This window comes from Prunus persica, chromosome G6, assembly GCF_000346465.2.
Source record: "Prunus persica cultivar Lovell chromosome G6, Prunus_persica_NCBIv2, whole genome shotgun sequence".
NCBI lineage: Eukaryota > Viridiplantae > Streptophyta > Magnoliopsida > Rosales > Rosaceae > Prunus > Prunus persica.
Genome location: NC_034014.1, coordinates 6617956 through 6638700, shown reverse-complemented (window position 1 = coordinate 6638700; position 20745 = coordinate 6617956). Strand labels below are relative to the sequence as shown.

Genomic DNA, 20745 nt, shown 5'->3' with positions numbered 1-20745 from the left:
AAATCTTGATACCACTACCATATTATATTCTATTGGTACGGTACGGTACCGAATATCTCCCCATACCAAATGAAACAATATAAAATCGGTATAGTACGATACGATTATGGTACGATTTCGATATTTCGGTTTAAGATGCCCACCCCTACTCACAATTACAAAAATGAATATAAGAGATGAATGCATATGCATACGTGATTAATCGAGGAGATGTGGGGACAAAATTGCTGCCAAAATGCGATGCGAGGAATAGGGTTTGGGTGGATCCCTATAAGCTATGTAGATTAGGTTATCTACTTTCAAAGTTTCAATTATCAGCATTGTCCCCCACACTTTGCTACCCTTTATTTAAATGTCGGTTCTGGATCAGATTACAACAAGTAAAAATGAGTATTTATGCTCTTCATTTAAGTCTTATTCAAAAACACATATGGTTGCTTAAGATTAACTTTTTTAATGTATTCCGATTTTCTTCCATTTACTAACACATTACTTCGGTTTTCATCTGTTTACTAACACATGAATATTGGAATTAATCGGAATCCAAATTTACCATGCTTTTACTAACCCGACTCCACAAGTCTAATCCTTTTTGTTAGGCAACACAGCACAAGTCCAATTCCACGATAAAACTAAACCAGTGTGAATAAACAAAGAACAAGAATGCCTCCGAAGGCCGAAAAGACAAATAACCCATATCCACCATACGCTGTAGAAAGATATCGCAGGATATGGGCAGGATATAAGATTTGGCATCAACAAACATGTTACATCAAAATTCATATACCACAACAGGACAAAGCACATGAGAGGAAATGTGAAATACCAAAGGGCTATAGAATCATTACGAAAATAAAACATAGTTTTTTTAATTAAAATCCAGAGTAGCAGAACCAACAACAAAAGTATTTAGCCGCCTTGGGTAAAATCCAAAGCACCTAGACTCAACACCGAACCGAAGTACAAGGACTCCGTATGCTGTAACGTCGCCACCGCCTGTCAAGCACCCAATTCTGGGACTGAATGCCTAACAATGATGACCAAAAACTATAACATATAAAACAGTATGACCAACAAACCATAGTAATAGTGACAATAGGTAAGTTTTTACTACTATTATTATATTTATATAAGATTTCCCCTGCGGAAATCTGATGAGCCAGTCCGGTTCACTTCTTCTTAGCAGCGGCCTTAGTGATCTTAGCACCAGTTGGATCCTTCTTCTCAACACTCTTGATGACACCAACAGCAACAGTCTGTCGCATGTCCCTCACAGCAAATCGTCCAAGTGGGGGGTACTCAGAGAAGGTCTCAACAACCATGGGCTTGGTGGGAATCATCTTCACAAATCCAGCATCACCATTCTTCAAGAACTTGGGCTCCTTTTCCAGTTCCTTACCAGATCGCCTGTCAATCTTTGTCAACATCTCAGCAAATTTAACAGCAATGTGGGAGGTGTGACAGTCAAGAACAGGAGCATATCCTTGTCCAATCTGGCCAGGGTGGTTCATGATGATGACCTGAGCGGTAAAGTTTGCTGCTTCCTTTGCAGGATCATCCTTGGAGTTGGAAGCAACATAACCACGCTTGAGATCCTTAACAGCAACATTCTTCACGTTGAATCCAACATTGTCACCTGGAAGGGCCTCTTGGAGAGATTCATGGTGCATCTCCACAGACTTAACTTCAGTAGTCAGCCCAGTGGGGGCAAAAGTCACAAGCATACCAGGCTTCAGGGTACCAGTCTCAACTCGTCCAACAGGGACGGTACCAATACCACCAATCTTGTACACATCCTGAAGTGGAAGTCGAAGGGGCTTGTCTGATGGTCTCTTGGGCTCACTGATCAAGTCAAGGGCCTCAAGAAGGGTGGGTCCCTTGTACCAGTCAAGGTTGGTGGACCTCTCAATCATGTTGTCACCCTCGAACCCAGAAATGGGCACAAAGGGGATCTTTTCTGGGTTGTACCCGACCTTCTTGAGATAGGATGAGACTTCCTTCACAATTTCATCGTACCTTGCCTTTGAGTACTTGGGAGTGGTGGCATCCATCTGTAAACAATAGTTGATGTCATGTGACAAGTTAGAACTGCCTCTGAATAACTACAACAATGGCTGATATCCAATACCAATTGAAATATAAAACATTAGGCTCACCTTGTTACAGCAGCAAATCATCTGCCTAACACCAAGAGTAAAAGCAAGTAAAGCATGCTCTCGGGTCTGACCATCCTTGGAAATGCCGGCTTCAAAACCACCAGTGGTGGAGTCAATAATGAGGATGGCACAGTCAGCCTGGGAGGTGCCAGTAATCATGTTCTTGATAAAGTCACGATGTCCAGGAGCATCAATAACAGTGCAGTAGTACTTGGTGGTCTCAAACTTCCACAAGGCAATATCAATTGTAATACCACGTTCACGCTCAGCCTTGAGCTTGTCCAGCACCCAGGCATACTTGAATGACCTCTTGTTCATCTCAGCAGCTTCCTTCTCAAACCTCTCGATAACACGCTTGTCGATACCACCAAGCTTGTAGATCAAGTGACCAGTGGTAGTCGACTTACCAGAGTCGACATGGCCAATGACCACAATGTTGATGTGGAACTTCTCTTTACCCATTACAGGATTTCAGAAAGATAACTGAAATCACAAACCGATTACCAAAACTCAATCAGCAAATTAGCTTGAATAGACTACAAGATCATCACAACATGGATATTCGTCAACAAACAATAAACACACTGCAGAGCCATGAGCATAACATAAGAACGAAAAAAACAACTAACTTTAAAGACTAATGAAAAAAACAGGGTGATGCATTACTATTACAGAACTCAGTCCCTTAGATGTTCATAAAGATTTGCAATCATGTCTGCAAATCATTACAGGTCTGTAGGATCATCACTGTTTCCAACAAATAACAACTCACAACTATAATCTCAAAAAGAAATCTCTCATTTTTGTAATCACAACAAAATACGTAATGGGAAAATATAGTTGCTCCTGAAATTCCCCAAATCAACATAATTTAAAAAATTTAAGGGATATTTTCAAAAAGCAACACCTATTACTATGGCTTCAAGGGAACGAGTCACATGGAACTGATCAAATCCACAAACCAGATAATGAAGCATAATAACAAAAGGGATTAATATTTTTCAAAAATATAGGGACAGAGTATATAAGAATACCAAACCATCATTCAGATATATGATTGTACTTCATCAAAATATAAACAAATATCAAAACAAAATATTTTCATTTTTCCGAATCCTAATTAAAGAGGCATGAGAACGGATTGAAAAGACCCCTAATCCAAAAACAAAATCAGATGGAAAAAAAAAAATCCCAAACATGATCAGAAAAACGAAACACCTAAAACCCACATGCAGTTTATACGAAAATCCTGATCTAATCACAAACACCAACAAAACCCAGTTCACAAATTCATCAGTTCAACAAACAACAAAAGGAGAATTTTTCAAAAGCTTTCGAGACATGAACATCTAAAAAGAATTAGAGCTAAATCGGAGAAATAGAATCGCAACTGAATTTATTAAATAAATAATAAACGCTGTAACAAAGAGACAAAGATTTGAACCTGAAGAAACGGAGGAGAAGAACTGGAAAAAGATTCAGAGGCCTCTCTCGCCGACTTTGGTGTGATGAGCGAGACAAAGCAGAGGATGAGAAAAGTGAGAGGAGCTTGTGAATTTTTAAATAGAAGCCAATCTGCGTCACTGTGGTTAGGGTTTCATTCGCCGCCCTTAGATCTTGGGGGATTTGATCTAACGGCTGTAGTGTTTACTTGCGAGTTAGGCTGCTGATGTCGTCATCCATGCACGTGTGACGTGTCATAATGCGCTGCGCTGGCATATTATACATTTCGGGTAATTCCATTTCGCTCTTTTTACTGCTAACCACATTCATTGAATATTATAATTTTTTAACTAATTCTTAACGGGAATCAAATATACAATCCGCCCAAAAATGACACTCGCAAATTTATTAAATGCTATAGAGAATAACATCCATCAAATATTGTAATTTATCACACTCGTTTTACTTTTCTTTATTTTCTGCCCAAAAATATCACTTTCAACAATTATAGAAATCTGTTAAAGGTTACGTAGAGAGCTTGTAGCTCAGGCGTTTAAAATATTACTTCTTTTTCTCTTGATATCATTTGTATTATAAACAAAACTATATATATTTGTAGTCTAATAGACTAAGTCAATGACAATTTGGCATCATAATGATTTTATTTTTGTTTTTGTTCTTCTTATCAATAAAATATTATCGAGGAAAAAAGCAACAACACTCTTTGCATTTTTTGTATTGCAGTGATATCTCACTCTCATTACTCTTTTGCACAAGTATAGTGATTTTCATACTCTTATCCTGCCTATTTGTTTTCATTCTCTTATTTTTGTTATTTGATTCTTATTATTTTATGGAGTAATTATTTGATTCTCATTCTAATTACTCAATAAAACACAAGATTATAAAAGGAATAAGTACAAATGAATAAAACGATAGTGTGAAACCGACACGTTACACAACAGTTACACCCACATATATCCAAATTAAAACCTCATTCCTAATTTTAAACCCTTCATTTCTAGACCATACTACATTTTCCCCACAATGCCATTTTAGAGTTTTTTTAATATGGGAAATGTTCAAATTTATTTTAATTCGTTATGCAATTATTTGAAATTTATTATGCAATTATTTGAAATTTATGAATTGGAGATAATTCTCTTTAACTCCATCTGTGTGAGTGAAAGCTTGCAAAACCAATGTGGTTGCAGCTATGTATTTATAATGATTGTATAGATAAGTACAAGTTTGAAAATCATAAACTGTTCCTACAAACCAGGATATATGCTATTAAGCGATAGAGTCATATGCAACACAAAGCTCCTCTTTCAAAAGAACCAGAGGATAAAGAACTGTCATTCAAACAAGATGAATTCAAATTCAAAAACTCAATAGACTTATCCATGTCAAAGGTCTAACAGCCCCCCTCAAGCTGAGTGGTCCTTGGAGAACAGAAAGCTTGAAAACAAGTGTCTTAAACTGAGAAGAATTGAGACCTTTAGTGAACAAATCAGTGACCTGATCTTGGGAGCAATTATAATTAACATTCAACTCACCACTAACCACTTTCTCCCAAACATAGTGGTAGTTGACTTCTAAATGCTTAGTTCGTGAATATAAAAAGGGATTGGAAGCAAAGAGCAATATAAGAAGTATTATCACACCATATGGGAGACGTAGTTAAGAAAATACATAGATCTTGTAACAAGAAGCGCAACCAAGATAACTCAGGAGCAGTATAAGCTAACTGCATGTACTCGACATCTGTACTAGAACGTGAAACAATCTTCTGCTTCTTTGAGCTTGAGGAAATTAAATTAGAACCAAAATAGACACAAAACCACTTGTAGAATGTCTTGTATTAGGATCCCCTACATAGTCAGCATCAGAATAAGCATTTAATTCAAGCTTGCCAGTTCGATACCGAAGCCCATGATCATACGAGACCTTCATATACCACATAATGCGTTTCACTGCATGCGAGTGCACTGTTGTAGTAGGTGAGTGCATGAATTGGCAGACTTGGTTCACAACATAAGACAAGTCCAGCTGAGTAATAGTGAGGTATTGTAAGGCAAATTATCAGAAATCGAATTCATTTTGTCCAAAATGTCAGAAATTGACATATCTCCCTTAATAATACGCAACAACTCATTTCACAAGTGTAAAATCCGATTATGGGAGGTGGACACATAACGACTCTCCAACGATTGCTAAGTTTGGCGAGAAGTGGGGGAAATATCGACAATAGCCAATATTGCCGGACTCAATGAGTTGTTGATCCAACTGAGAATGGTCTGATCTTGTTGCATCCAATTAAGATAAACAGGATTCAGTAGAGAAGTATTTGTTGCTGGGAGATGATTGGGTGGATATGGCACCGAGCCATCAACATAGCCAAAAAGGTCATGACTGCGAAGAATGAGACATATTTGAGCCAACCAAAGTGGATAATTGGTTATGTTGAGCTTGATGGTAACAATAGTGGAAATTGCTGATAGAGCAGCATGGGTGGGTGTGGCATAATTGTTGGTTGGAGGTGATGATGGGTTTGCATCATTGGTGTAAGCAGGAGCAGCACTTGAGTTGTTGATATGTATTCTAAGTGTGGGAGCATTGAGAAGGCACTTCTAGTTTTTGAGAAACTGCCTAAAAGGAATGTGATTACTTGGAATGCCATAATTAGTGGACTTGCTATGCATGGTCGAGTGGAAGATGCTCTAGATTATTTTAAAAAGATGGAACCGGCTGGTGTGGTGCCTAGTGATGTAACATATATTGGTATCTTGAGTGCTTGTAGCCATGCAGGTTTGGTGGAGCAGGGCAGATCATTCTTCAACCGCATGGTTAATGTAATTAGCTTAGAACCTAGAATTGAGCATTATGGGTGTATGGTTGATCTGTTAGGTCGTGCTGGACTGTTAGAAGAAGCTGAAGAGCTTATACTAAACATGCCAATTCAGCCGGATGATGTTACATGGAAGGCATTGCTCGGAGCTTGCAAGAAGCAAGGGAACATCGACATGGGCAAACGAGTGGCAGAGGTTTTGATGGACTTGGCTCCTCATGACAGTGGATCATACGTTGCTCTCTCAAACATGTATGCCTCTTTGGGAAATTGGGAGGCGGTTGCAAAGGTTAGATTGCAGATGAAGGATATGGACATTAGGAAAGACCCGGGAGGCAGTTCGATTGAGCTTGATGGAGTGATTCATGAGTTTGTGGTGGAAGACGAATCGCATCCCCGAGCCAGAGAAATCCATTCAATGTTAGAGGAAATCTCCAACCAGTTGAGCTTAGAAGGCCATAGGCCTGACACCACTCAAGTGTTGCTCAACATGGATGAAGAAGAAAAACAAAGTGTTTTGCATTATCACAGTGAGAAGATTGCAACTGCCTTTGGCTTAATCAGTACAGCCCCTCAAACCCCTCTTCGAATTGTTAAGAACCTGCGCATATGTGAAGATTGTCACTCTTCTCTAAAGTTGATTTCAAAAATTTATGAACGCATGATTATCGTCCGCGACCGCAAGCGCTTCCACCACTTCGAGCAGGGGTTATGCTCTTGCATGGACTACTGGTAATTTGTCAACCAGAAATGCAATTTGCAGTTATTTTTTGCAATTGTCTGTCAAAGAACCCTACATATAATCATTTCAACTGTATTTAGATTCTTCTCCTAAGCGAACCCTTGTTTGTGTTACTTGATGAAATGTACAAATGTGTGATGTGTGACATGAAGTTTTCCTCAGAATGGTGCACGCGTACTCATTGCCATGGACAATTTCCTAGAGTTTATGAGTGAACCTTTAATTTCCACACTTTGTCCAGAGCAAGACACATTTCATTAGCATAACATGAAAGTCAAAATCCCAAAATCTTCAGCCTAGTCGCATGCAAGCATAGACGAAAGGGGTTTTCAGAAAGCAGAATCATTAAACAGAATGATTAAGCAATTCAATTTGGGGAAACAAAAAAACTGAGAGTTTATGGTGATAATCTGGATTTACTTATGAATAGTCAAGGAACTCAATCTGCTGTGAACATTTAAATTTAAATTGGAGGAATGATTTCTGTATCTTTGCTTCATTGCATCATTAGGGTGCAACCGAAAAGAAGCAATCAGTGTGTCTCCACCATGCTGAACAAGTGGTCGACTGGGTAAGATAACAAAATCTCTTTTGATACTTTAAGTTTCATTGGCTGCCCACCACTTAACATACAACTTCCAATAAACTTAATTATCTTAGAAGAATCTAATTAAGAAAGGGATGGATGATAAAACCATGCCAGAAAATGAATGATTAATTTGGCATAAACTGGCGTGAGTTTGAACAGAAATGCCATGAAATTATTTCCTGAAATAAATGCATCATTTGACTAGAGGCTCTGGATACCATATAAGACTTCGAAATGGCATGAAAGCTTGCAAAACCAATATGGTACAGGTTTGAAAATCATAAAGTTGTTCCTACAAACCAAGATAACAGTTATTAAGCGATAATGGCCCATTTAAATTGGAGGCCATCTTGGTTTAATATTTACTCCATAAACATTTATCCACGTCAGACCTTGGTTTCATATTTACTCCATAAATATTTAACTTGAATAATGGCCCATTTAAACCAGGAATGAGTGACAAATAACCTTTTGTGACTAGCATGTGTTAACTTTATTTTTTTATACAAATAATATTATATTTTAATTTAATTTAAATTACGGATAGTGAGATTCAAATTCGGATGCAGAGTGGGAAACACATATACTCTAATCAACTTGGCTAAACCCATAAGGGCTCGTTTGGTACACAGGACTGTCTTGGCATGGACTATGCTTAGGGACTGGCTTGGCTTGGCTTGGCTTGGTCTAAGTTGGATAACACTTATCCTGCGTTTGGTGTATGCTTGGACTAGGACTATAATTTTTTTATTTTTTCAAAAATATCTATATATATGTATATATGTATTTTATAATATATATGTATATACATGTATATAAGTATATTATAATAATATTATATATTTTAAATAATATAAACGTACATACATATATATAAGTGTATATAGGTGTATATATGCATATTATAATATACATGGGTATAATACATATACATATATTTATATATATGTATGTATATTATAATATATAATATATATGGGTATGTTATAATAATAATAATAATAATAATAATATACATATATACGTGTATATATGTATATTATATATGTATGTATATATACATATATTATATATATTATAAAATACATATGTATATATAATATATGTATAATATATGTATATATATTATATATTATATTATAATATATATGTATATAGGTGTATCTATATATTATAATATATACATGGGTATAATACATATACATATACATATGTATATTATAATAGATAATATATATGGGTATGTTATAATAATAATATACATGTATATACGTGTATATATGTATATTATAATATATATATACATATAGTATAAATATATAATATATATGTCTATATACGTGTGTATATGTATATTATAATACATACATGGGTATAATATATACACATATATGTATATATACTTATATACATGTATTATAATAATATATATTACATATATACGTGTATATACGTAATATATATGTATTTATATATTATATATGTATATATGTGTTTATATATATACATGTATATACGTGTATATATGTACATTAATATATAATATAATATATATTACATATATACATGTATACATGTATGCTATTATTATAATATTAATATGTATGTGTATATGAGTATATTATAATAATAATATATGTGTATATATCTATATGTATTTATACTATATTATATATGTATATATGTGTATATATATATACTTGTATATGTGTATATACATGTATATATGTACATTATAGTATATGTGTATGTAATAATAATAATAATAGTAATATATGTTACTAGTATTACAATATAATATATGCATCTCATACATTGGTAAATATAGGACTAGCTAATCCTCCCTTTCTACATGGGATTAGTAGTCCCCTCCTAAGGAGGTGTTTTTGGTGGGCCCGGTATTAGCAATTCCATCTAAGACTAGAATTAAATTCAAATTCGGGTGCAGAGTGGGAAACACATATACTCTAATCAACTTGGCTAAACCCATAAATGTGCATGTGTTAACTCTTTGCACATGGTTAACTATTTTTAATAGAAGTTAACGGATGTTAACAATTTAATTGCCACCACTCATGATTTAAGAGTGACATCTTTTTCAAATTAAAGTTGAGTGCTTAAACATTGATTTACATATTCAAGTTAAGAGAGATTATTTTTAAGAAGAAAAAAAAATTAAGAGAGTTTATTCGTAATTTATCTTATAAATTCCAAATTTAGCAAAAATGCTCACCACAAGATTAAATACAATTTTTTTTATTTTAGCAAATTTAATTCAGGTTAATAAATATTTCCATAATTCAAGTTTGGTCGATGTACATTTTACTTTTCAACATAACTCCAATACATAAAAATTATTCTTTCTTCAATACACAAGAGGGAGCTTTTGCTAATTTTCAAATTTAGAGCTCGAGCTTCCTATCGCTCTTCTTCACGAACGCTCAAGTCGACCAGCCCCCCTTTCATTTTTCTGTTATAGCTCAGGTTCGTATCTCTCTGTTATGGCTTTTGTCATTAAAAAAAACACGCTATGTTCTTTATGTTTGATTCAGCTCTCAGCTTTCTCTATGTGTGGTTCTTTGGTTGAAAGCCCAACCTTTTGTTTGTTATTTGTCCGACTGAAATGAATTGATTTTGACACAATTTTCTCTGGGTTTCTGTATATATCGCCAATGGGTTTAGGTGTTCCTGTCAGTTCTCAGACGATGTTGGAGAAATTTGTTTTCTGGGTTTAGTTTTGAGATTTTGGATTCTGGGTCGGCTTGATTTTGTTCTCATGTTTACTTGGAGGCCATCTTTTATTAGTATCAATAAAATCAAAACGTGTACTTTGATGTATGTGATTTTTGGCTGATTGAATACAATCGCGTATGTGATTATAGAAAGAAAAAAAATAATAAAATGGTGCTTTGAATTTAATTTATGTTTCTTCTTTGTTTCAAAAATTAGGTGCTTTTGTTTTCATGCTTCGTTTTCTGGTCTTGATTGAATTAGTTTCATATGAGTCGTTCCCTTTAACCAATAGGAATAGGTGTTGCCCTTTGGAAATCACTCTGAAATTTTATTTTTCATATTTGATTTGGAAGATCATTGCAGGAGCAACTGTATATCTTTGTTGTTGTTTACTTATTTATTTATTTATGGTTGAGCTTCTGTCCATGCATTGTATTTATCTATCTGCTGATGAAACGGCCATGGTTTGATAATCTGAGAAAGTATGCCCTTTGTTGTGTATAAGTTTAATTATAATAAAACTAATTGTCTGATTGAGCTTTGATAATTTGTATGTTGTGATTTCAGTTTTCTTGGTGAAAGTCCATAATGGATTAGGAGGCTCAACCAAATTAACAAGTTCAGCAGTAAAAAATTGGTGCTTCCCATCTTTTGGTAATCATTCAGTAAAATGATTTCTGTTTGTAGATATGGCTTTAGAAATAGTTACATGAACGGAAACTTCAGTAGGCTCTGTTATGAACATTCGTTTCATCAATACTTGTCTAACCCGCAAAGGATGGCTGTTTCTCCATATAGTTCGAATCCAATTAATAGCACTTTGAGGCCTATACATTATTTGAGTCAAACCCAAATTGACCCAGTTCCCAAAATTGCTTCAAATGGATTTCTGGGTATATATGACCGGTTTTTGTTGTATAACTTTTACTCAACCAAGCCCCCTTCGCGATCTTTTAGAAGGAGAGAAAATAAAAGAGTCAAATCCAGTAAATCAACTCTTGATGAAGTCCAATTTCAAAGGGCCATATCCCAGTTGTTGCCTAGATTCACACCTGAAGAACTTTGCAATGTTATAACTCAGCAAGACGATCCTATTGTGTGTTTAGAGTTGTTCAATTGGGCATCACAACAGCCACGCTTCAAACATGATGTTTCTACTTATCACATTACGTAAAGAAACTTGGGGTAGCTAAATGTATGAAGAAATGGATGATGTTGTCAATCAAGTGCTTGCTATTTCCTACATTGGTTCTGAGGCACTTTACAATTCCATTATCTATTTTTTCACAGAAGCTCGGAAGTTGACTAGAGCTGTCAATATATTTAAACACATGCAGAATAGCAGAAACTTGAATTGCAGGCCTTCAATTAGGACGTATAATATTCTTTTTACGGCCTTTTTGAGTAGGGGATCTAATTCTTACATAAATCACATGTACATGGAGACCATTAGGTGCCTGTTTAGGCAAATGGTGGATGATGGGATTGAACCTGATATTTACTCTTTGAATTCTATGATTAAGGGGTATGTACTTTCCCTTCATGTCAATGATGCACTTAGAATATTCCATCAGATGGGTGTGGTCTATAATTGCTTGCCCAACTCATTTTCGTATGATTATCTCATCCATGGGTTATGTTCCCAAGGCCGAACAAACAATGCTAAGCAGCTGTGCAATGAAATGAAGAGTAAAGGGTTTATCCCAAGTAGTAAATCATACAACTCGCTTGTGAACGCTTTGGCTCTTAATGGAGAGGTTGAGGAGGCAGTGAAGTATTTGTGGGAGATGATTGAGAAGCAAAGATCAGCTGAATTCATTACTTATAGGACAGTGCTTGATGAAATCTGCAGACAAGGAAGGGTGGGAGAGGCAATGAGGTTGTTGAAGGAGTTCCAAGAGAAAGACCTTCTGAATGGGCATACTTACAGGAAGCTTCTATATGTGCTTGAAGATGACTATGGAGATTCGAATGCCCACTCTCAATTCAGGTAGTGTCATTGATCATTTGTAAGTACATCTTTCCGATTACTTTGATGTTATCTTCCACAAATCTACCGGACTGCCAGTATTGTTAGTGCGGGATAGTGCCTAAATTAGAGCCTATATGTGGTTGGCAGCTGGTGTGTGGCAAAATTTTCTGAATAGGTTGTTGATAAGTGGATCTGGTAATTTGGATATGAAGAAGCAATGGTATAAATTTTGAATTCTTTTCTATACCTGTCATATCAGTCACTTGTAGCCTAATTGGCTGTAAGATTTATACAATCTTTGTAACAAGTGTTTGGACGAAGGTTTTTATATACCTGTCATATCAATCACTTGTAGCCTAATTGGCTGTAAGATTTATACAATCTTTGTAACAAGTGTTTGGACGAAGCTTTTTGTATACCTGTCATATCAGTCACTTGTAATAAGTTTTATCTATTGGAACAGGTTGAGTCTCCATCTGTTTGAATTGGGAAGTATGTTATCTTGGAGTGATAGTTATTAGTTTGCAGCTTACTCAATTTGCGTAATTGGATGTGAATAAACTCTGATCCAGTGTTTCCTTCATTCTTGCAGATAAACTGAGTTCTAAAAGTAGCTCTTCTTTTACTGTTGAAGTTAAGCCGTTGCATCACTACATAGAGTTTGACAATCACGAAAAATGTTGCCATTTGGTTGAAAATCAGTTTAGGCAAGAATAACATTTTAGCTCACCTCCAACAGTGCTGTTAAGAAATCAGCACAACCCTCTCTACGAGAGCTTGCTGCCAAATGTATTCACTGGCATCTCTTCCACTGGCACATGCTCTCGTGGCATCCTCCTCCTCGTCCAGGATAAATCCAAGTGATCTGGAAGACTCTTTACTCCAATTGGTCCAAGAGCACCACCATGCCTCCCTCAGAATCCACAATCTCACTGGTTAGTCCCCCAACACTTGTTCTTGGGTTTTTTCCTTTATATTGCAAAAGTTCTTAACTATTGGAATGAATTAGTTACTAATTAATTAATTAAGCGTAATGTAAGTGATTGTGGCAGAGAAGGCACAGAATGAAGCCACTAAAAAGGCAGTGTGTGTGGCAGAGCTTCTGGTGGAAGCAGTGAACGGTGGGGTGAAAGAGTTGGTTATAAAGGAGAAACGAACTGAGCTTGAAATACGGGCATTGACTGCCACCATTTCCTCCTTTATCCAACAGACTGATCGGTGGCTCTCACTCACTTGTTCTATTAACACTGCCATTAAGGTTTGTTTAACTTTAAAAAAATAAAAAAGAACAATTAGCTTTTGAGAAATGTGGACTGGAGTCCCAACAGAATCCAGCTTGTGCATAACTTTCCAAAATAACCACATGTAATTTTCATGCATAGCATGTGTTGTTTTGATTTTCCTTTTCTCTTTTTAGCCAATAGCTGTGCCAAAATTTCTTGTCATAGCTGAGCCAAACTAATCCTTTGTCATGCTTTTTGGTCTTTTTATTCTGATGTTTACAAGAGTGGGATGTGCTTATAGTTTGACTCTTTTGTGGGTTTGTTTGTTGTGTCATAGGAAATCGGAGACTTTGAGAACTGGATGAAGATAATGGAATTTGATTCTAAAAGCATCAATGCAGCTATCCACAATATTCACCAAGCATAATCACACAGGTCGCAGCAAGTTGTTTCAACAGTCACCGTTCTATTTTTTGTTTCTCAGTGAAGTACCTTAATCATGGAGTAACTTAGTACTGCACTACATAGGCCGCCATCTCCCCCGCCCGTTTTAATGCCCAAATGTGTTTTACAGACACTGCACTTTGCCTTCACCAATCTCTACAACCAAGGGAAAAGGAAAAGGAGGGTTTAATAACAAGGCACTACTTGTGTTCGAGTTTTTATCACTGTGCACTTTTCCTCTAACTTGCTAATTTGTTGGACGTTGTCTTGTGGAGTCTCCACGTTTACCTATTGTTTTGAGTGAGTTTCCCTACAAACATGAGAAGGATTTTTTGCCATGTATTTTTAACTGCTTTATCTCATTAACAAGTTACTTGGAATACCATATCGAAAAATCAACTAGGAATTCGATGTAGTTTGATCTTGTCAAAAATTATTGTCTCTGCGTTGAATGGTAGTGCATATAATCCCCAAAAAAAAGAAAGAGAGAAAATTGATCAAAGCATATCATTAAACTTGACAGACTATGGCGTCCACAATCTAGGATTGCGAGTTGCGACTTCTCTTCTCCTCGATACCTGACTGAGAAAATCTACGTCGAAGAATGTCTAGAACCTCTTCCATTTTCACATCTTTAAGGGCCAGCAGAACCATGGCATGATAAAGCACATCAGCCATCTCTGAGGCAGCTCGTGGCTTATCTTCATTGTCCTCTAGTGTTCGGCATAGCTCATCTGCCTCTTCCCTGGAGCAGCAAAGAAAACCATGAACAAAGGTTTACTGGTGAAAATTAGGATAGTTCATTTACTAACAAAGTTCTCTAGTAAGGATAAAATGCATATGAGTTCTCCAGTTCCTTTTGGTACCTTTGATTTCTTGAGAAGTTATCACACAAGGTAAGAGAAACTTATATCATTACAACTCAAATCTGACACAATTTGAACATCATACCTTATTTTTGAACACAACAATTTCTCATCAAGTAGTAGTCGTCGGGTCCATGAGGGCTTTCCACTCTGTGGGACTTCTAATTCTCCTTTTCGCTGGGCAATTGTAGACTCCAATGAGTACAAAGTGGTCAACGCTAATTTATCTTCTTTGTCCTGCCACAAACTATCTGAATCACTTACAATTCACTGTAATTTGACTCATGAATGAATGATAAAAATATGTAAGCTCTTTTAGTTCATTAAATGCTGAAAACCTGTTGATTTTCTAACAAATCAAACACTGGGGTGTAATAGCAAGTCTCTGATCCTGTGTGGCAAGTAGGTCCATCAGGCTTCCCGAGGTAAATTATCTGAGAAATAAATCTGAGTTAAAGTAATTAAATCAAGCACATAAACATGGATTAAAAAATATATTCCAATTAAACTAGCAAGCAACATACAGAGTCTCGATCACAATCAAGGAAGATGTCATGGACATTAATGAAATTATTGGAGGTCTCTCCCTTTGTCCACAACATTGAACGTGAGCGACTGTAGAATGTTGCTTTCCGTGAGGAAACTGTTGTAGCCACTGCTTCCCTGTTCGCAAAGCCTTGCATCAAGATGGCTCCCGTGTCAACATTTTGAGCTATGGCAACCGCCAAACCTCTGTTATCCCATTTTACACTATCTAACACTGTTTCAACCTGAAATAATACTAACAGATATTACAGTCTCATCCATTTGCATATCCAAAATACTATCTTGATAATGGAGAAAAAGGAAAAACACGATGTACAGAATAAATTAAGACAAAACCTACAATATCTGTCACCAATATGAGATATGGCACTACAATATCTGTCACCACGCGCATAACTAATTTTACATGGAGCAGTTATGGCTGATAATCAGAAGACAAAACCTACGGGTTTAACAGAACTAAACAGCTGAATCAAACAAAGGTGGCAAGATAAAGTATATGCTAATATGGAAAAGATAAACCATACAAGTCTTATTGAAAGGTTCATTAAAGAGCAAGAATACAAAATATAATACAAGTGAAATTTAAAAACTTGGCATCTGTGGCAAATCAAACAGATGAAGTGGCATCTGGTTTTCGTCTAGTTGTTATACCTGTGTTTTAGCTTTCTTTTGTGGTCATTTTGACCACTGCTGTATTTTCTTGTTATATGCAATAAAATTTGTTTCTTAAAAATAAAAAAAATAAAAAAAAGAGTTCTTAGAAAATGATGAATTAAAAAATGTTTAAACAGTAGCCAGATGATCATGATGAAGTTCTTAAAAAGACAAGTATAAAAAATCAAGGATTACAAAGTTGAGACTGTTTGATTATCAGATAATCAATATGAAGAGCGAAAATAAATCCTTTTGGAATTATTGATAACACAACACTGGAATGATGAACACCGTTAAGACAAAAAACATTAGAGCAGCAGGAACACCGTTCTCAAGTTTTGTCCTATCTTTTGCCAATAGGTTTTATGGTCCTCCTATGCCCTATTTAATATATATTTAATATATGGTAGACACTTACCAGCGCTCTCCTAAGAATGCTTCGAAAATGTAAGGAAATTTGAGTCTTTTTTAATGCACACTCAGAGAAAGAAGTTTGTAAAAGTAAGTTTAGATTTCTGACAATTGGCTGTTACCTACACACATATGTGACAAAATCTGGCTGAAGAAAAGGAAATTTGAGTCTTTTTGAATGCACACACAGAGAAAGAAGTTTGTAAAAGTAAGTTTTGATTTCTGACAATTGGCTGTTACCTACACACATATTGACAATATCTGGCTGAAGAAAAGGAAAATTATAAGTATTTGTGAATAATATGAACAATAAAGAAAGGGGGTCAGTATGTAGAGTTCACATGTGGCCAAATATAGCACTTATACGTAAACTATTGGGGAACATTGGGTACTTTTCTAGAAGATGAATCATGCGAAAGAACAGGTATTGAAATGAACCAGTGTAACAAAATTTTATTTTATTTGAGAAACAGCTAAAGAACAGGGGTTAGATGTAGTCAGTATTGATTCTATAAATGCTAATGGGTTTATCAAGATAAGATAAAAACAATGAAGAATCCTTCTGTATCACTTATTAGAAATATTTCTATGTAATACTTTTTCTTTGGAAGTAAGGAGCGTACAGTCCAGATGGTATCGAACAACAATGGACAGCTTCAAGATATGCTAATGAGAAAAAACCATCCAGCAATATCATTCTCTCTTTTCTCTGTTTAAGACCTGTAAGTCCGTACCACAACACAACCGTCTGGGTATGATCTGACTGCATAAATAGGTACCTTTGATTGAAGATGAAGGTCCCTGTCCAAGTTGTTGGTGGAGGCATAGACAAGGGAACTGCTCTTTCTCGTGAAATTGTCTCTACCATAACAATAATTGTTAGAAACGGAAGGACGGCAGGGGAAAGAAACTCTCACAGATTGCAGACAGTGTAAATGTGAAATCGCCATTCATGTCAAGCTTCCTGTGACAACATATACAAGATGAAGCCATTTCTTACCAAAAAGGAACTAAAAAGGGAAAGGAAAAAAAAAACAACGCATTCATGAAAAAAAGTCCACAATGACATACCTAGGAATTAAAGAAATAGGTGTGAGGTACTCAAGATTAAAATCTTCAGAGGAAATGAGACAAAGGAAATGATATCTGCAATAATAAGATAGATAATCATGAGAGTAATGACAGTACTATGGGCGTCTCTGTGTTCTCTGTGTGTGTGTGTGTGTGTGTGTGTGTGAGAGAGAGAGAGAGAGAGAGAGAGTACCATAGCAGAGAAATTCTTCCGGCACCCTTTTTCTGATTCTTATGATGTCCTGAATAAAAAGAAAGGTTTATGATAATGCTCTGTAGATAAAAAAGCAGGTTCACCCAATGATCAGACTTGAAAAAGCAGTCCCACCCAAAAAAAGAAAATGAAAAAAGACTTGCAAAGGTAAGAACTAATAAAACAAATAATCACATATTGGCCTAACCTAGCATTGGATATCTCGTCACATAACTAACATATGAAGTGAATATAATTCTACAACAGATTCATGCTGATGAGGCAAATATAGAACATCATAACTTCTCTAGAGAGCTTCTTTTATTTTTATTTTGCAGTGATTTCGTATTGTAATCACCCACTGGCAATGGATGTCACCGTAATCTGGTTCAAGTAACCTCCTTTGAAGAGGGCTTGATTAAACCAGTTCAATCCTGTCTGAAATTTTGAACTTGCATTAGCAATGACCCCGGCAGCAAGATTAGGGGGAAGACCAACTTTATCAAGCACAATGACAAACTCTTCCTAAGCTATTGCTATAACCACATAACTGTCACCGCATTCATGCAGTTCAACTAATCAAGGACTACATGGGCGTTTTGTTGTGAAAACTACACTGCTGTAATGTGAATGATTGCTGCAAAACTAGAACTTGAAAGTGTCCAACAAGTTTGGAATCACACTAAACACATTTTGCAAATTCCCTTCTACTTTCTTTCTTTTTGAATACATGCTTAAATTAATAAAACAGGGAAGACCACTGCACAACAACAAAGGCCTAAACAAATCCGTAAAGAGTAAAGACAAAGACCAGGCCATACAAGGCAAGCAAAATGATCAAACAAGATACTTAAATATACATAACAGTATTTCAAATTCAGAAAGATCGCAAGGCTACACGCCGAATTTCTTTTAGGCTCAACAAATATGTTCTCTTTACAACATCTGCATAAAAGTTCTAATTCTGTTAAATTCCTCAGCTCATATTCAAAGAATGGAAAACAAAATTTGAATTTTTCCTGTGTCATCAAATCATAAGTTGCAAATAGGTAACTTTAGTTTCATAATCAAAATTCAGTACAATAAATACAAGTTCAGTTAAGTTGATCTGCATATGATAGCAGAAGAAAAATAACAAAAGAAAAGTACATGTGAATCCAACTCTACAGATACAACCAAATGTCAGCATAGCTTAAACAGGAACCTTGAATTCAACTAGACTAGAAAATAAACCCAATAACCAACCACATAATATCAAAGTCATCCATTTCACATCGAAAGCTATTCGGATTGTTATCACCATTGAGAGTTTTCAAATTCTAAAGGAATCCCACTTGGGTTTCATTACTGTGTAACCAAATCAATTATCCTTTTCACATTACAAAGCCAATCCAGTTCACATAGTAGATAAAAAAATGGAACAAAACACTGAAAGGGAAAGGGAAAAAGCAGAGCAGAATGCTAAGACATTGACAAAATCAACTCAGATCTGAACATGCTTTTACAAACTGCTCAATTCATAAGTAAGTAAAACTAACCAATCCTAGAAATGCAAACAGCTCAATTCAAGAATCATAACATGCTTGAATTTGCATTGAAATTTTTACGTCTTATGCCATGTGTTGAAATAAAAATACAAAGAGTCAAATTAATTAACACCACCAACGGCAGAACTAAAAAAACCCAACTTAACCAAACGACTCTAAATCCGAAAATCAACAGATCTCCCCACCCCCTTCTCCCTCTAACAGCTTCAGCAAATTCTTAGAGAAGCCACTGAAATTCATATCCAACCCACCAACTTAATCAGATTCTTAGAGGATATAAATGCTAAGTTTTCACCATCAAAACCCACATCAGTGCATTCCAGTATCACATGATTCAAATGTGAACAAGAGATGTGGGTGCGTTTGTGTGCTGATATACCAACTCACCTTCAGACTTAGAGGAAGAGAGGCGTAATGCTGCTGACGTTGCTGTTGCTGCTGCTGCTGCTCGCTGCTGCCGATAAAACAAACGTATGTCTATACTCTATATCGAATGTAGGCAAGTGTGCGTGCTCTCTAACATTACGGGCTCCACGGCAATTCCAAACCCAACCCAAATTTTGGCCCAATCCAAGCACGTCTTTGCATTGTTATATTCAGAAATTGATCAACACACCTAATTTTAATGTCAAATCTACCCTTATTTTAAAGGAAAAAAGACACTTTATAAAAGCAAAATTTATTGCCACAGCTACCCATTGAAACCAAACTCCCTTCAAATTTTTTCACTAAAATGATGATTTCACCTTTTACTAAAATAAAATTAAAGCAAATGACCCTCTAGTGCAGTGGTTTAAAGTTATTGATTCCCTATAAAAGATTTTGGGTTCAAGTCTTATCATTCGTGTAGTGTGCGTGAGTTAGCACATCTCAACAAGAAAAGTTATAATAAAAAATAAAAAATAAAAACTAAAAACTAAAAACTAAAATTTTAAATTTTTTTAAAAAAACATTACTGGGCCTTGAAAATGGTGTGCATTGTGTCCCCTTAGATTGAAGCACCGGTGCACTTTTTAAAGATGATTCTACTTTCCCGCTGTGATGGCCCAGAAAAAAGCCTGTAATTGTTAACTTTTTTGTTATTTATAATCTTTTTTATTTTAAAGAAATGATAGTTAATTTTAAGTGTCCTTTTAGAATTTGTTGAGTGTGTTGCAAGTAAAGGCATAGTATTTTGAAGTGTGGGCCTATATGCAGAGAGCAACCAAAATCTTGAAGATCAACTTTTTTAGAGTATCTCCACTCATAAGAGCAATTCCACTCATTTGTCCTTAGTCAAGGCAAGGGGGAGCTAGGGCAGT

At 35.7% G+C, this 20745-nt stretch overlaps 5 protein-coding genes across 10 annotated transcripts; 3 read left to right on the top strand and 2 right to left on the bottom strand.

Moving 5' to 3' along the window:
* Positions 819–3725, bottom strand: LOC18772495 (elongation factor 1-alpha). Its single transcript, XM_007207395.2, has 3 exons — positions 3601–3725; positions 2157–2639; positions 819–2051 (listed from the first exon to the last, which is right to left on the bottom strand). Exons 2-3 carry the CDS (start codon positions 2616–2618, stop codon positions 1170–1172), a joined length of 1344 nt encoding a protein of 447 aa, XP_007207457.1. The 5' UTR covers positions 2619–2639; positions 3601–3725; the 3' UTR covers positions 819–1169.
* Positions 6011–7302, top strand: LOC18773415 (pentatricopeptide repeat-containing protein At5g48910). Its single transcript, XM_020565642.1, has 2 exons — positions 6011–6077; positions 6189–7302. The coding sequence occupies exons 1-2, from the start codon at positions 6011–6013 to the stop codon at positions 7184–7186; spliced, it is 1065 nt and encodes a 354-aa protein (XP_020421231.1). The 3' UTR covers positions 7187–7302.
* Positions 10117–14548, top strand: LOC18772624 (biogenesis of lysosome-related organelles complex 1 subunit 1). Of its 5 annotated transcripts, none has more exons than XM_020565276.1 (5): positions 10117–10265; positions 11082–11168; positions 13079–13421; positions 13527–13744; positions 14047–14548. In XM_020565276.1, exons 3-5 carry the CDS (start codon positions 13274–13276, stop codon positions 14134–14136), a joined length of 456 nt encoding a protein of 151 aa, XP_020420865.1. In that variant the 5' UTR covers positions 10117–10265; positions 11082–11168; positions 13079–13273; the 3' UTR covers positions 14137–14548. The 5 variants fall into 5 exon arrangements, with proteins under 5 accessions (XP_020420865.1, XP_020420866.1, XP_020420867.1 ...); XM_020565278.1 differs by having other exon boundaries at positions 10119–10265; positions 13539–13744; XM_020565277.1 differs by lacking the exon at positions 11082–11168.
* LOC18773022 (pentatricopeptide repeat-containing protein At2g27800, mitochondrial) lies at positions 11442–12961 on the top strand. Its single transcript, XM_020565274.1, has one exon. The coding sequence runs from the start codon at positions 11708–11710 to the stop codon at positions 12506–12508; it is 801 nt and encodes a 266-aa protein (XP_020420863.1). The 5' UTR covers positions 11442–11707; the 3' UTR covers positions 12509–12961.
* Positions 14543–20012, bottom strand: LOC18772194 (histidine biosynthesis bifunctional protein hisIE, chloroplastic). 2 transcript variants are annotated; one of them, XM_007205608.2, is made up of 8 exons: positions 19832–20012; positions 17898–17946; positions 17705–17779; positions 17413–17597; positions 15544–15789; positions 15358–15453; positions 15105–15256; positions 14543–14898 (listed from the first exon to the last, which is right to left on the bottom strand). In XM_007205608.2, exons 4-8 carry the CDS (start codon positions 17581–17583, stop codon positions 14694–14696), a joined length of 870 nt encoding a protein of 289 aa, XP_007205670.1. In that variant the 5' UTR covers positions 17584–17597; positions 17705–17779; positions 17898–17946; positions 19832–20012; the 3' UTR covers positions 14543–14693. The 2 variants fall into 2 exon arrangements, with proteins under 2 accessions (XP_007205670.1, XP_020420862.1); XM_020565273.1 differs by lacking the exons at positions 17413–17597; positions 17705–17779; positions 17898–17946; positions 19832–20012 and adding an exon at positions 17257–17388 and having other exon boundaries at positions 14548–14898.